The sequence below is a fragment of the Desmodus rotundus genome, chromosome 11 (assembly GCF_022682495.2).
Source record: "Desmodus rotundus isolate HL8 chromosome 11, HLdesRot8A.1, whole genome shotgun sequence".
In the NCBI taxonomy this organism is placed as follows: Eukaryota; Metazoa; Chordata; class Mammalia; order Chiroptera; family Phyllostomidae; genus Desmodus; species Desmodus rotundus.
In genome coordinates this window covers 61,259,518-61,277,019 of record NC_071397.1, presented here as the reverse complement: position 1 = coordinate 61,277,019, position 17,502 = coordinate 61,259,518, and the positions used below count along the sequence as shown (strand labels likewise).

Genomic DNA, 17,502 nt, shown 5'->3' with positions numbered 1-17,502 from the left:
TGATATGTAAAACAATAGCCTCTAGTGCCACTAGCCCCCAAGCAGAGAGCTAGTATGAAGCAGTTATATTTTCTGTAAGGCATGGATGGGGCTATTCGTGGCAAACACCAGGCAGTTCAAAATAAATTACTGGTCCAAGCCCCCATCCAATGGAAAAGGAAGCCCAGTGCTTTGTTGACCTGTTTGGACTTAGGCAAACTATATTCTACACACAGGGGTCTATCTTGCGGTGCCAGATCCACCAAGCAACCAGAAAGCAAATGATTTGTGCTCATCTCTGGGAAGACCAACCATATGGTGACAGTAGCATGAAAACTGGTCAACCATGGGGTACTTTATGTAAAAGATTGGGTATCTGCACTCAAGCTCTCAGTGGTTTGTAACTTGCTAATTTAAATTCTCTGAGATTTTTTTATATGAGTTTGAAAACTTCTTGGGATAGTCTAAAAACCATCTGCAACTTATTTATAAAGGTACTCGGGGATTTCTAAATTGAATGTGATGCAAAACTACAAATGAAATAGATTAGAAACAAACTTACAATGCCTTGGGTAAAGCAGACGGTGTTACAAACCATAGAAATTTTTCCGTATCAACTTTTGGGGGAGCTATGGTAATAATGGATATTATCTGAATTGTGTTTGGGGACATTTTTAATTGGTTTTGGAAAATTAGACTAATAAAATACTGAGTTAATGAATATTTCTATTTAGTTAAAGATCATATATGGGATTTTGCTTATATGAAATTCTGAGATAGTACCCGATGTTCCCCCAGAGGGAAGCTAGAAATTTTTTCTTTTTAGGCCCCTGGTGTGCTAGTGAAATTGACACAGGGGTAGTCTGGATTTGTATATTCAGGAACCAATTCCAGATGTTTAAGCATAGGGTAATAAAATAAACACATGTTTTAATGGGGAAATATATAGCATGGCACATTAAAATCTGTTATAGGGAAAAACTAATGTTTCCCTGTAAGAACAAGATAAAAAGAAATCTAATTAAATCAGAAATTAATATATAAACAAGAAATTTTCTTTCACTCTGTTATAAAAGAAGTCCTTTTCTATCCAAGGGCCCATGTAAAACAATGAATTATATCCCTAGCACCCTGTCCTGGTATCTAATACTATTCTCACACTTCAGAGATGATTTATTTTAATTCCTAATTCTCCATAGGGACACATATCTGCCTTACCCTTTTGACTGAAGTGTTCCCCCAGGCTCTCTCTTCTGTTACCAGACTTTGGTGAAAGCCCTTTTGATGTTAAATTTGTGACCATATCTACCTTCCTTGAGGATTAAATGAATTTATATATATTTTAAGAAAGCTGTTCCAGAGTTTCATGGAATCCTTTGTAGATTCTCATTTCATGGACTCACATGTTGTCAGAGTTTGTTTTCTTTTAGTACATGTTTTAAGCACAACCTGAATTTCATTGTATTAGAACTGTATTACTTTTATCAGGGAGAGGAAGAGGTAACAAAGGTAGGTCAAAGAGAAAATGTCTGTGCTCCAAGCAAAAGCAGCCTTTCCACCTCCTGTAAATCCGCCGAGACCTCTCTAACACTAGGAAACAAATATCACACTCTAGACCCAGACTACCATCTTTACTTAGGGAGCTTCTCATTAGAAAAATGTTCGAATTCTTCCACGTATGGGTACATTTTGTGAGAAAGCAGGGAACAAGGATTACCTTCTTTGAAGAAGAAAGAGAATAATAATAATAAATTAATTTCTAAGTACTATACACCTGCAATATCAAGAAATAAGTAGCTGAGAATCAGAAGAGTCTGCCAATATCAAAAAAATAAAAAGTCCAGAAAACACAAACATAAAAGAAACTGGGGGTTGGGGGAGTCTAAGTTAAAGCAGAAAAAAGTGCTATAAGGGTTTTTTAAAATTATAAAGTACTTTAAAGACAAAGTACTTAAGGGCAGATGAAGAACCTCCTATAAATAATCATCAGAATCTGAATAATAAACTGAAATAGTCCCCTTGGTACACTGTAAAGTATGCAATTTTAATTATGTGATTTTTCTAGCTAATTTCTGCTTCAAAAACAGTAAAGTACTTCTGCTTACAAGGTGGCAGAGACAAGAACTTTTCTGAACCTCTCATATACTCATTGTCATCAAAATTTAAATTAGCAGAAACATGCCTTAGAGTTAAATCACAATTAGCCCTTAGACCCGCAATTTTCAACTGGTGTGCTGCTCAGATTTTTAAAACATGAGATACCTGACTATGTAGTCAGGGGCACTGACCTCTTCTCCCTCAGATTGTCAAATTAAAAAAAAATGAGAACAACCAATATAACAATAGCTGTCTGGTATGAATAAAGCAAAATTATACCTATTCTTTTGTCAGATCAGCAAAAAACCCCAAAACTTTTCTTCGGTGTGCCACAGAATTTTAGTAATTAGTTTATGTGTGCCATGAGATGAAAAAGGTTGAAAATTGCTGCCTCCAACCTATTTACTGGGAACCCACGATGTGCGCAGCACTGGTGGCACACACAAAACAACAGCTCGCATCTGTAGAGCGCTTTTTCCTTCTCGGGTTCTAAAATAGACATTTTCCAAACTATATTTGTTTTTCAGCATTACCTGCATGTGCTGAAGACATGTATTATTTATAAATTGGTCCACTCAGGAAAGTTTTAGCCTTTAAAAGACAAAATGTATCCAGTTGTATTTGTGTATACATATTTTACATAGTTATGTATGGAAGTCAATCAACAATGATAAATACAGACTGTCTGACAAAATAAAACAACTATTTTGGGGGAACAGAAATGGAACATTTGTCAGAAGATGTCTACAAATAATTAATCACTTTAGCATATTAAAGATATTTTCTTATTACTAGAATGTCTTATAAGAGCATACTCATTACTTTCTAACCATCTGTCATCACTCCTCCCCAAAAAGCTAATTAGGGTTTCATCCAATCACACATTATAAATCATGCAAATGTGGATGGCAAAAAATGCAGTTTAAAGAAGTTAATATTATTTTGTATTTTAAAAATCACAGGCTTCAAAACTAGCCTTTTATGATCTAATAATTAATTACCCTGCTTATTTTTGTCTTCCTTTCCCAATTATCATTAGACAGTAAATTTAGAAAATTAAAATTGACAAAAGAACAAACTTACAGGTAGTAGAGTTTTCCTGCAGCAGGAAGTTCCCTTTTCCGGTAATCTATCCCAGAGTCTAACCGGACCGTATCACAGTACTCCTACAAATCAAACACATAAAATACCTTTTTAAACAAGTTATGGCTTACAATTATAATTATTCTGCTATCCTATTTTTTAAATTTTTGACATTTTTCTCAACAAAATAATGAGTTTAGGGCAAAACAGTAGAATTCACGTAAGAATCATAAAACTTGAATATTAAATATATAGCAAGCCAAAAAAATCAGTTTAAAAAATTAAGATTTGCAGCATGCCTTCCTGAAAGTATGCTAATAAAACAATGCTGTCAGCAAATTCCCCATATAACTGCTTTACATTTTTTGTGCTCAAGTCATAGTTTATATTTTACATTGTTTTTTAAAATTTATTGTATTTTTTTCCATTACCATTTGTCCCCCTTATATTCCCCTTCCTACTGCAATCACCACACTGTTGTCCATGTCCATGATTCCTTTTACCATTCTGCTCAATCCCTCCACCCGTCACACCACCCCCAGAGCTGTCAGCCTGCTCTCTCTGGGTCTCTCTATTTTGCTTGTTAGTTCAGTTTGTTTATTAGATTCCATAGATGAATGAAATCATACGGTACTTGTCTTTCTCTGACTGGCTTATTTCACTTAGCATAATGTTCTCCAGGTCCATCCACACTGTCAGGTTTTTTTTAACATTTTTTTTAATTGTTCAATTACAGTTGTCTGCATTTTCTCCCCACCCCTCCACTCCACTCCAGCCAAAACCACCTCCCTCCCCCGCCTCCACCCACCCCCTTGGTTTTGTCCATGTGTCCTCCACAGTAGTTCCTGAAATCCCCTCTCCCCACTATCCCCTCCCCACTTCCCCCTGGCTATTGTTAGATTGATCTTAACTTCAATGTCTCTGGTTATATTTTGTTTGCTTTTTTCTTCAGTTGATTATGTTCCAGTTAAAGGTGAGATCATATGGTATTTGTCCCTTACCGCCTGGCTTATTTCACTTAGCATAATGCTCTCCAGTTCCATCCGTGCTGTTGAAAAGGGTATAAGCTTACACACTATCATTTTTTTAAAAATCCAAATTTCTATTACCTGGCAGTAAGAAGCTGGAAGCTATCAAAAAGAATAACTCATGGGTCTTAATCATCACAATAGTGAGACACAGGCTAAGCCAGTTGGGCCAGAACATTAGTATCCACATTTTAAACTAGATGATCATACTCAAGGGCTTCAATATGTACAAGGTCTGTCCAGAAGGCATCCAGCCATGTAATATGAAAAAAAAGAGACATTTACTGAAGAAGATACAAGATATAAGAAACACTGTACATCCGACAATGACACCTCAGTCCCCTTCGAAGTAGGCACCTTGGGACCTCACACCATTCTCCCAATCGCCATCAGCTACCCTGTTGTATTTTCCTGAATCTCATTGATGGTCTGAAATCTCTTCCCTTTCAAAGGTGACTTTAGTTTTGGGAAAAACCAGAAGTCTCAGGGCACCAAATGTGGGCTGTAGGGGACTGAGTCATCTGGGTGATTTGATGCTTCACAAAAAAATTCTGCAGGAGATGTGATTCATGAGCAGGTGCATTGTTGAGATGAAGCTGCCAATCACCAGTTGCCCATAGCTGCAGCCTTCTGAATCATTCAAATAGTTTCTGTAGAGGAATGCTCAAGCTTAATGCAAAATTTGATGCAGATTTGTTGCTCTACTCAATCAGTCATTTTGAATGTGATGGCCACACAATATATATGCTTACTCATCGGCATCTACCATTCCCAATGACTAGTACAGTGAAGGCATCAATGTTCATGCATGCGCATTCCAGTCCACTCTCCTTGGCTGCCAGGTTACATTGATGTGGTACAAACTGTTCTCATTATATTAACAATGGCTGGACTTTTTGCAGACAAACCTTTTGTAGTTCCCTTCACTTCTGAATGATTGCTACTGTCCTTGTCCTTTAGTTCTTACTCCAGCCATCAAAGTCTTCAGAGCTCTTTCTGCAGTGAACACCTCCCTTCAACCTGAGTCACTTCATCCTGTGCCACTGATGTTCTTCTCTCCTCCTAATTACTCCTTCCTTTCCATGCTCCCCTCCCCAGGGTGCTTATGTGCATGGACATACCACACATACCCTCTAATAAGACTCTTACTATAACTTTTGGTCAGTTGACTTTATTTCGGGGATATATATATATCAGATAGACAGATAGACAGACATAGATAAATTCAGTCCAGTAAAACAATGGTGAGCAAGGGCTTTGGGGACAATTCAAGAAACATTTACAGGCTCATCTTTTTGTCTTCATTCAAAATGAAAATTGCTTTATGAAAATTCATGAGGAAAAATTGTATTTTAATAACTTCACTACTTTTATTAATGAAAAACTGCATTTTGGAGCCAAGGTAATTGTGGTGAATTGCAAATGATGACTGCAATAATCTCTCCATCCCAACATGTGCTGTTGACATTTCCAACCCTCGAGAAATGATGTCTGTGCCCCCCTCCCTTGAATCTTGTGCTATGGTAAAAATAGTGTTATGCAATAATATCCTAGGTGACATTAAGGTAGCTTCCTACTTGTTGGCTGGAATGCTTGCTCTGGAACGCTGAACTAGCAGGTAAATATCAAACTGCCTGGAGGCAACCATGCCATGAGAGAGCTTAAAGCTGCCCATGCAGAGAGTTGCCCTGGAGAGGCCCTGAGAAGACACGAACAGAGAGGTGTCTGACCAGTCCCCAGCTGTTCTAGTTGTAGCCACCATGGTACTAACAGAGCCAAAATTGCCAGCTGAGTGTTTCTCAAATCCCTGATCCACAAAAACTGGGGAAGATAATGAAGTAACATTTCCTAAGCCTCTAAATTTTGTGGTCATTTGCTATTCAGCAATAGATCATCAGAACTATCTCGGCATATTTGAGATATAGCAACACCATTTCTCCCTGAAATTGCTTTTTGTATTGTATGGCTATGCTAGGGCTGGGGGATGTTTATCACCCGCACCACGGGGAACACACTGTACACAGCAGCAATGACTGCATTTCCCCTCCACCTGCACTGCTTGCCACCGGCTCAGGGAAGTAAAGTAGGGTGATCAACCATCCCCCTGGGATTGAGGGTTTTCCCCCAAGACTGAGGGGTTTTCTGGATGTAGGACTTTTAGTGCTAACACCAGGAAAGTTCTGGGCAAACTGGGACAGTTAATCACCCTAGAAGAGAAGACCCAGAAATTTTGGCTGGACAGCTGGAGGAGGTACAGCATTTTGACTTAGATAGTTGACCCTTGAACAACAAAGGTGTTAGGGATGCCGATCCCCTGCACAGATGAAAATGCACATATAACTTTTGACTCCCCAGAAACTTAACTACTAGTAACCTACCATTGACTAGAAGCCTTACGCATAACATAAACAATCAGTGAACACATATTTTGTATGTTATTTGTTACATGCTGTATTTGTACAATAAAATATGCTAGAAAAAATATTATTAAGAAAATACATTTATAATACTCATTGAATAAAATCCACTTAAAAGAGGACCCAGTTCAAACCCATCTTGTTCAAGGGTCAATTGTATATTAGCAATTGTGAATTTGATTAGTATAAACTAATCTCCAAGAAGAAGCTGGTCCTCTGGGACAGCCTCCAAAGCTGAGCTTTTGAACATCCTATGTGAAGCACCACCACTGAACCTAACAGCCATGCCACCCTATGGTGCTTGGCCTGAGCAGTCAGTCGGCCCTCTACTTACCACCCTAGCTCACCGTTCTAAGTTGCTCAAGCCCACTCCCCAGGCCTCACTCTTAGGGCTCAGGCCCTGTAACTCATTTCCTCAAAAACAAAAACAAAAACACGTTTGCCCACATAGATGCATTCCACTCTCCCCTTGCCTCAGAGGATCTGTAGCAAATAAAAAGGTATAGCCATATATCTCTCTTCTCAATCTTAAGTAAAGTACTAAACCTGGGGAAAAACATACTTCCTCCCCCCTGCCCATGCTATAATTGTGGGTGCTCAGCCGCCCAGTACAAAGGAAGGAGAGGCACTTGCTTAAGTAGTACCTCGTTCCCTCTCTCTCTCTCCCTCCCTCTCTCCCTCTCTGAGGGAAATCTGGGAAATCTGTCCTGGTATGGTAAAGGCCAATTATTCATAAGCTCCCTGTACCACAGATAATATAATAAATATAATTTTAAAAGTATAGCAATTTGGTCATATATTTCCCAGGTTCTCTATTTCTTTTAAACTACAATTTATCTTTTATGACTCAATATTCCTAATTTAGTCAAAAATGTTTCTCTTTTTTCTTTGGAATTAAAAAATAAGGTTAATGGAAGTTATACAAGCTTCAATTTCACTTTCTGGGTAACTTACTTTCCTCTCACATGAGTGATTAAGCCTGCCAAATGATTGCATTTGTACATTCACTAATCACCACCGAGGAATACCTAATCAGCAGTAAAGGAACCATAACCAAAGCCCTTAAATGTTAGCTCTTAATTGTCTGAAAAATACTAACACTCAGTTTATATTTTTAAAGAAAAATAAACCTCTAATTTTCAGATTTTATTCCCTTAAGCTAGATTCTTCAAAACACTTCGCAGAAGGGTAGAGGAGAATGAAGGCTAAGCTATTTCCAAGTTGAGAATGAATCTAGTTAAAGAGGTATGATCTCCAGGTAATTTCCTAATTTCCAGGGATATTACAAGACCTGTGACCTTTTATCATCATCTAATTCAAATGCATAAAACTAATCAGCCACCAAAGAAAATGTATTTTTAAATAGTTTATTTATGTATACAAAAGACAAATACAATTACACAGTCCAAAAATGAAATTAGGAAGTTTGGGGAAGAAGGGGAGGGAGGTTAGCACACCCCTGGGAGCATACTCAAGAGTCAAAGGCCTTCGACTTTGGAAAGAAAAATGCACCTACTAAAAGAGCCGTATTCCAGCAGCGTGCACTCTCCCTAAGACCTATTGTGTGTCTTTTTAGCAGTTCTGAATAATATCATGAGGGTGACAACAATGATGTTGGTAATGAAGATAGCAATAGAAAGAAATGAAGACGAAATGGAAAGAAACAAAGAAAGAAAGAAAGAGAAGGAAACATAAATTGGGATGTTATATGCATAGTTCTAGGCTTAATTCTTTTTGATATCTTAAGAGTTCTATATGTGAAATAACTTTAGATTTAAATACAGGAAATACATGCTGCATACTGTGCTGTTTTGCTTGCTAAGAATACAATTCCATATGTAAACGGCAAGTAAGAGTACAAGAAATATACTGAACAAAAAACATGTGGAAGACGGGCTGGAGGTGTCTTTCTTTGGAGGCAGATATAGTTTCAGGTAAACATACTCAAGCAGCTATATATTCTAAGGTAACTGTTCTAGCCTCATTTAAAACAACCATGTGCTACTACTTTTAAGCTTAAGCAATGATATATAAACATTTAATACATAAACTTCTGTATATTTTAAACTTTTATAATTTAAGTACAAAAAATAAATACAAAAAAGTATGCTAATTATAAATGTACAGCTCAATCAAGAAAAAAGAATATTACTAGCACCTCTGAATCCCCTTAGTAGCTTCTTCTACCTCCCCAAAGGTAACTAGTATCCTGATTCTAGCAACATAGAACTTTGCCTGTTTTTGGAGCTTTACCTGAGTGGAATCATATAGTAGGTACTCTTTTGTGATTGGGTCCCTTCATGTTTGTGAGATTCATCCATCTATATGTTGTATATAGTTGTAGTTTACTGATTGCTATATCATATCCACCATGTGAATATACAACAATTTACTGATTCATTCTACTACTGATGGCCATTTGGGCTGTTTCTAGTTACTAGCCCTTTCAAATAATGCAGCCACAAAACATGATTTTGCATGCCCATGTTCTTGTTGGATATATATATATAGAAGAGTGAGTACTTGACTGTAGGCTAAGAGTCTACGCTCAGCTTTAGTGAATATTGCATTTTCCAAGGTTTGACTGTAGAATCTACACTCAAACCAGTACTGTATGAGCATTCCTAAGTATATGTTTGCTAATACTGACCTCTTCAGTCATGGAAAGTCATGTGTTAACAAAGTATTTTTGTATACTGATTTTCAGGATGGTACTAAAGATGTTCTATATATTTCATAAATATACTACATTATTTTAAATGACAAAAATGTTACTCTTATGGTTTAACAAGTCCCCTGAAAATTTATTTATTTTGGATCAACCTAACAAACATTGAACTCTATATGCCAGACGCTTGCCTGGTTACTGGAGATAAAATAATGAGTAAGATACAGCTTTAGTTCTGATAGTCTGATAGAATTCAGATGTTTGCCTCAAATTGTCATCTTCTTATGCTCCCAATCATACATAATTTTTCAAAGTTGATTAAGTCCTCTGCCAATTGCCTAAGCATGTGATTTTAGCCTGTTCCTCAACCACTCTGGATGCTAGTCTCCTCCTCCATAAAACAAAGGAATTGAATTATGATCCCTTTCAGTCTAAAATTCGGAACACTGTTGCTGAAGTTCTCTCACTTGCGGGCTAAGTCCTTCTTCTGACTTTCTGAGTTTCAGAGCAGGCCCCAGCCTCAGAGTCTACCTCAAGCCATCTCGGCTCCTTTACTTTCTTGTTCATATCATATTCCAAAGTAAATACAAAGCCTTTTCCCCACTGCCTTACTCCTACTTCCTAGCTACCCCAGTTGTCTCTCTCACTTAAAATACCCACACCCTATCACCTTAGTAGGTAAGGTCTTTATCCCTTCTTTTTATCAAGCAGTTTCAGAATTTCTCTTCCTTTCCAAAAAAGCAGGAAAGGAAGAAATTTAACAATTGCAAAGTACCTATTATATGACTCAATTATGCTAGACAACAGACTTGAATTCATCTCTTATAATCCTCAAAATAATCATACACAGAGAAAAGTAAACATTTTTTAATTCCCAGTGTACAGTTAAGAAAATTTATGAGGAAGGTTTGTTTTTGTGTTTATTTAAATCACTGCTATGGGCTGAATTGTGTCCCCTGCAAATTCATATGTTGAAAGTCCTAACCTCTCAGTACCTCAGAATGTGACTATATTTGGAGATAGAGCTTTTCAAGAGGAAATTAAGTTATATATGTGTATGTGTATTATATATAATTACATATAACATATATTTATATAAATTATATATTCCTCTCACTTAATTCTCTCAACCACACTATCAGGTAGGCATTATTATTGTTATAATCCCCATTTTATAGATGGATAAGGAAACTAAAGCACAGAGAAGTAACTTATCAATTATCAGAGTGCTCAAAAGTGGTAGAACCAGGATTCAAACCCAAGCATTTTGGCTCCAGTGTTGAGATTCTTAATGACTTTGCCAAATTGCCATCAGACCCCAAGGTATATTCAAGCAATCAGGACTCTTACTTAGATATATAAGGCAATGCAAAATTCACGTGGGCTTATTGGAAAGTTCTTGCAGTACTGTCAGCCTGCTTAAGAAGGCCCCACCTGTGCTGTGCCCTGCTCATATGCTAACCAAACAAGGCCTAGTCTTGACAGTTACCTTGAGAAGCAGCTATGTTGCAATGAACTGATTTGTTTACTTACTTACAACCTAACCCATAGAAAAATGATATGGAGTAGTTTTTTAGAGACTTTGTCCAGCTATATTACACTGCACATAACAAATTGGAGATTTTCCTATAATGATTGAGACGGTAAAAACAGATGTGGGTTTCAAGCCTGTAAGTTCCATGAGACAAGGATCATCATTGTGCTCCAGCACCTAGCACAGTATCTAGTACACGGTACACAGTAAATGCTCAGTAAATATTGGTCAACTGGATTTATAACTAACAAACTCACTTGTATGCAAAGTAGTATGTTAGAAACTACAGGAATAAGGCAACCAGCACAGTCCCTTTTCTAAGGAGCTTTTATGACAAAATGGGAGCTGATTTAACAGGGTTCTTGCTAAAACTGAACTCAGAATGGACAGACATGGACATGGTAGGCCAAAGCTGAGGCCTAGCAGAGAAGAGGACTCAGAGGAAGCTAACTAAAGAATAGTCCAGGAGAGTCTTTGTTAGAAAGCAGCTGAGACAGAAAAACTCAGCCAGGAGTTCTGTCCTCTTCCAGGTAAGAGTTTCATCCCAAGGCAGGGTATCCTCATGACAAAGAGATGAAATTGAGTGCATTTCCACACCTGTAAAATGAAGGTCCTGAACTATACTGATTTGGCTGATTATACCCACCACAACCAATCCATCACCTCTGTAGTTTTTTTGTGAAACATCAAATCACCTGCGTGACTCAGCCCCCCTACAGACCAGATTTGGCACCCTGCAACTTCTGGCTTTTCCCAAAACTAAAATCACCTTTGAAAGGGAAGAGATTTCAGACCCTCAATGAGATTCAGGAAAATACAACAGAGCAGCTGATGGCAATCAGGAGAACTGTGTGAGATCCCAAGGTACCTACTTTGAAGGGGAATGAGGCATCATTGTCCTATGTACAATGTTTCTTGTATACTGTACTTCTTCAATAAAGGTGCCTATTTTTCATATTACATGACTGGAAACCTCCTGGACAGACCTCATATTTGTCTAGAGTTATTTTGCTCATGGAGACAGAAGACGTGAACTCAGTTCTTCAGGCCACGTGCCCGTCCCCATGACACATCCCTTCTATGTTCAGAATAAGGCATGGAACAAAAGTTTAAAAATTCCACTACCTGTAAATATTTTAGTAATTATGATTTCGCAATAATCTGTTGCTAACTTAATATGTACAAGCAACATCCGATAAAATTCCCCGAGATCATACTCAAGTGTACATGATTTCTTGTCATTTATATTTTAATACTCTACTGTGTTCTAGAAGTGCTAATGTGGCTTCTTAAAAAATACCACCTTGCTATTTGCAAATTCAGTTTCACCATTTAATTTTCAATGTTAGTTAATACACAAATCAGAGTAATTTGACAAAACCTAACGAAGCTTTCCTTGCACAGAACCTTTGACCTAGAAATTCCATTTCTAGGAATCTATCCCGCAGAAACACTGACTCGTGACTAAAAATACATTTGTAAACAGGTTTTTTAAAGCATTATTTGAAAAGTAAAAAACTAGAATAAACCTAAGTATACAAAAAATAGTTTTAAAATGGTAGTGCAGGTATAATATGAAATACAAAGCAGTTATTTTTTAAAAAATGAGTAATATGTAATATCTAAAGATCTCCAGGGTATCTCCAAGGGATAAAAACACAACTCAGATTAAGATGAAACTATTACCCTATTAATTTACAACAGAACAAAACTACATATTTAGGCATATTTAGAGATGTACATGCATATAAATGTATAGAAAAATATTTGAAAAGATACACATTAATTTTTTCTAGCTTTCTATGAGTTCAGCTTTTTTAGATTTCACATATAAATGATGTCATATGGCATTTTATTTCCCTGACTTATTTCACTTAGCAGAACACCCCGAAGGCCCCTCTGCTTTGCCACAAATAACAGGATTTCCTTCTGTCTCATGGCTGGAAAATATTCCATTGTGTGTATGTGTGTGTGTGTCTGTGTATCTTGCATCATCTTTATCCATTCATTTATTAATGGATACTGAGGTTGTTATCAGGTCTCGGACTTTGTGAATAATCATGCAGGTATCTCTTATCTCCTTCACATATATAGTCCTAAGTAGTATTGCTGGATCATATGCTAGTTCTATTTTTAACTTTTTGAGGAACTTCCTTATTGTCTTCCATAGTGACTGCACCAATTTACAGTCCTACCGACAGTTTAGAAGGGTTTCCTCTTCTCCACATCTTCCCCAACACTTGTCTCTTATCTTTTTGATGCTCACCATTCTAACAGAGGTAGGGTTGTATCTCACTGTGATTTGGATCTGCATTTCCCTGATGCTCACTGATGATGAACACCTTTTCATGGACCTATCTGCCATTTGTCTTCATAAATTGTCTATTCAGTTCCTCTGCTCATTTTTTGAAGTCTCCTATCATTGTATAGTTGTATATTTCTCCCTTCAGATCTGTTATTTGCTTAATATATTTAGTTGCTGTGATATTGAGTGTTTATATATTCAAGATTGTTGTATCTTTTTGATGAATTGACTCCTTTATAATTATCATTATATAATCTTTTTGCCTCTTGTTGCAGTTTTTGACTTAAACTCTATTTTGTCTGATGTAAGTATACCTATCTCTACTTTCTTTTGGTTTCTACTTGCATGAAATACCTTCGTTCTTTTCCCTCACTTGGAGAATATGTGTCCATAAAACTAAAGTGAGTCTCTTATAGGCAGCATATAGTTAGGTTATTGTGGGTTTTTTTTTAACCCATCAAGCTGCTCTATGCCTTTTGATTGGAGAATTGAATCCATTTACATTTACAGTAATTATTGCTAGATAAGGGCTTATTAATGCCATCTTATTACTTGTTCTCTGGCTGTTTTATAGTTCTCCTGTTCCTTACTTCCTCTCTTGCTGCCTTTGTTTTGTGAACACATAATTTTTCATAGTGATGTGCTGTGATTCCCTTACCTTTTATGAATCTACTATAGGTTTTTTCCTCTTTTTTATTGATTATGCTATTACAGTTGTCCAAATTTTCCCCCTTCCCCCCAGCACCCCCACTTCGGCGACCCCCTCCTTTGTTCATGTACATGGATCATGCATGTAAGTTCTTTGACAACTCCATTTCCTATACTTGCTCTTTCTTTTTTAAGATTTTATTTACTTTTAGAGAGAGGAAGGAGGGAGAAAGAGTCTCATGCACCCCCTACCTGGGGGCCTGGCCTGCAACCCAGGCATGTGCCCTGACTAGGAATTGAACTGGTGACCATTTGGTTCACAGGCTGGCGCTCAATACACTGAGCCACACCAGCCAGGGCTCCTATACTTGCTCTTAGCATCCATCTGCCTATTCTGTACCTACCAATTTGTACTTTTTAATCCCTTCACCTTTTCCCCCATTCCTCCAGACCCCCACCTTACTGACCACCATCCCAATGTTCTCCATATCTGTGTTTCTGTCTCTGTTCTTTTTTTGCTTAATTTGTTTTATAGATTCAATTGTTGATAGTTATATATTTATTGTCATTTTACTGTTCATAGTTTTGATCTTCTTCTTTTTCTTAAATAAGTCCCTTTAACATTTCATATAATAATGGCTTGGTGATGATGAAGACCTTTAGCTTTATCTTGTCTGGGAAACACTTTATCTGCCCTTCAATTCTAAATAATAGCTTTGCTGGGTGGAACAACCTTGGCTGTAGGTCCCTGCATTTTATGACTTTGAATACTTCTTGTCAATCCCTTTTAGCCTGCAGTTTCTTTTGAGAAATCAGCTGACAGTCTTATGGGAACTCTCCTGTAGATAACTAACTTTTCTCTTGCTGCTTTTAAGATTCTTTCTTATTTTTAACCTTTGGCATTTTAATTATGATGTGTCTTGGTGTGGTCCTATTTATATCCATCTTGATTAGGACTCTCTGTGCTTCCTGGACTTGTATATCTATTTCCTTCACCACATCAGGGAAGTTTTCTTTTTATTATTTTTTCAAATAGGTTCCCAATTTCTTCCACTTTCTCTTCTCTTTCTCCCCCCCCCCTACCCCCCGTGATGCAAATGTTAAATGCTTGAATTTGTCCTAGAGGCTCCTTACACTATCCTCATTTTTTGGATTCTTTTTTCTTTTTGCTGCGCTGATTGGATGTCTTTTTCTTCCTTATGTTCCAAATCATTGATTTGATTCTAATCTTTATCCACTCCACTTCACATCCAATTCACATGTTGATTCCATGTGAATTGTTCTTTATTTCAGTTAATATATCCTTCACTTCTGCCTGGGTTTTTTTTAATGCTATTGAAATAACCAGTAAGTTACTTGAGAGTCCTTATAACCAGTGTTTTGAACTCTGCATCTGATATATTGCTTATCTCCATTTTGTTTAGTTCTTTTTCTGGAGTTTTGATCTGTTCTTTCATTTGAGCCATATTTCTTTTTCTCCTCATTTTGGCAGCCTCCCTATGTTTGTTTCCATTTATTAGGTAGAGCTTCTTTGACTCTGTGTCTTGGTAACATGGCCTAACATAGTAGGTGTCCTGTAGGGTTCAGTGGCACAGCCTCCCAAGCTGTGTACTCTAGGTGCTCCCTCTGTGTGGCATGACTACTCCCTCCTCTTGTAGATAAGTCTTGATTGCTCTAAGCAGATCAATGGGAGGGATTTACCCAATCCGGACAGCTGGTAGGACTGGCCATACCCTTGGCCAGCAACAACTTCTCTCTGTGGCTTGTAGAGGTGGTTGGATGGTGCTCCGACGTGGTCTGTCTGCTGTTGCACAGGCTTTGGGGTTTCCAGGGTGGTGCAGGCCAAAGTCAGCCTCCACCTGTGTTCTGTCTGGGGCCCCTTGGCATAAGCTATAACGAGATCTGCAGAAGGCTGCTGCTGGTGCCGGGCCTGGAGCCATTCAGCAGGAGGTACAGGGGCTGGGTTCAGCTGTTGCTAGTTTGACTAGTTTGAGTGGGTTTAGAAAGATCTGAAGCCTGAGACTAGCCCACGTCTTCATGTGGAAAAGCCACTGTTACAAGGGTGGGAGGGTTGTTTGGGTGGGCCACAAGTTGGTTGGGCAGACACTCAGGCAATCATCCAGGCAGGGCTTACCGTGTGAGCCAGGTTGATGGAGATTCAGATATGGTGCTGCCACACTGTGGCTGTATGTGGGAAAGGGCTCTGAAAAGGTATAATGACTGCTGTCTACAGTTCTCTCTAGGAGGAAGCTGTCCCTCAGCTCTTGCCCTCTTGCCAGACACTTCAGTTCCTCCCTATATGCCAGTGGTGCCCATCAAGCTGCTGCCCTGGTTCTGAAGCCCAGAGGGAGTGAGTCTGAGTAAGTCCATGTGCACTGTGAGGCCCTTTATAGGAGACGCCTGAGAATTCTGCCATTTCTTCCACTGACCCAACCCCCACTGGTTCTTACAGCCAGAAGTTATGGAGACTTATGTTTCTGGCATTGGAACCCTGGGCTGGGTGGTTTGGTGTGGGATTGGAATCTCTTGCTCCTAAGATATCCCACCATTTTATATCCACCACACATGGGTTTGGGACTCGCCAATTCCAAGTCTCCATGTTTCCACCCCTCCTACCCATCTGGATGAATGTGGTTTCTTTAATTCCTTAGTTGTCTGACTTCCATACAGCTCAATTTTCTGATGGTTCTGAGTGATGGCTATTCTATATTGTAGTTGTAATTTTGCTGTGGTTGTGCAAGGAGGCAAACCACATTACCTACACCTCCATCTTGACCAGAAGTCTGTCCACTGAACATATTGTAGGGTTTGATTTGTGGTCACTGTGAGGCTCACACATAAAACAGTCTATTTTACACTAATAACAGCTTAACTTCAATCACACATGAAAGCTCTACCTTTTTGCTACCCCTTCTTTTTTGTTCTTTCCCATTTACCTATTGTTATATTGTGCGTACATTTACAAATTATTGTAACTATAGTTATTTTATGGGAAAAAAACACAATAAAATATACTCTCATCCTTTAACCTTTACAGTGGACTTATGTGTTGAACACACCACCACATTACAGTATGAGTATTCTGCCTCTGACAGTCCTTGACTTAGATAGTTTGAGTTACAATTTTTTGACTTTACAATGATGTGAAAGCAATACACATTACGAGAAACCATACTTCAAATTTTGAAATTTGATCTTTTCTCAGGCTAGCAATATGCAATATAACACTCTCTTGTGATACTGGACAGTAGCAGTGAGCAGCAGCTTCCGGTCAGCCACGCAAACATGAGGGTCAAAAACTGATACTGTAGAGAGTACTATGTTGCCAGCATTTTTTTTTGGATTCTGTAGTTTGTTTCTTCAATTCCCATCATGTCTACAAAATGACAATCTGTGTCTCCTACTTCTGGTAAGAAAAAAGAGGAAGGCAATTACTTTTGAGATAAAACTCAAAATAATTGCTCAACTGTAGAATAATGTTAAGTGTTTTAAGCATGTTTAAGGTAAGGTAAGCTAAGCTAAGCTATGACATTTGGTAGGTTAGGTGTATTAAATTTATTTTCAAATTAATGATTGTTTTCAACTTGCAGTGGGTTTATAAGGATGTAATGCCATCATAAATTGAGGAGCATCTGCATGCAATTACCTTTACCAGTTTATTATATAGTGTTATGTTTTCATGTTACTAATTACTGTCCTTTTATTTCAGTTTAAAGAATTTCAGCATTTCTTGTAAGGTAAAT

The 17,502-nt window shown here is 37.9% G+C and overlaps 1 protein-coding gene across 1 annotated transcript in view; it reads right to left on the bottom strand.

The window, feature by feature from the left end:
• Positions 1-17,502, bottom strand: part of AFG1L (AFG1 like ATPase) — a 206,212-nt gene that overhangs the window by 68,827 nt on the left and 119,883 nt on the right. Inside the window, exon 8 of the mRNA XM_024551786.4 lies at positions 3,160-3,242. Within this exon, the coding sequence (XP_024407554.2) occupies positions 3,160-3,242 (83 nt within the window). The remainder of the gene's footprint in view (positions 1-3,159; positions 3,243-17,502) is intronic.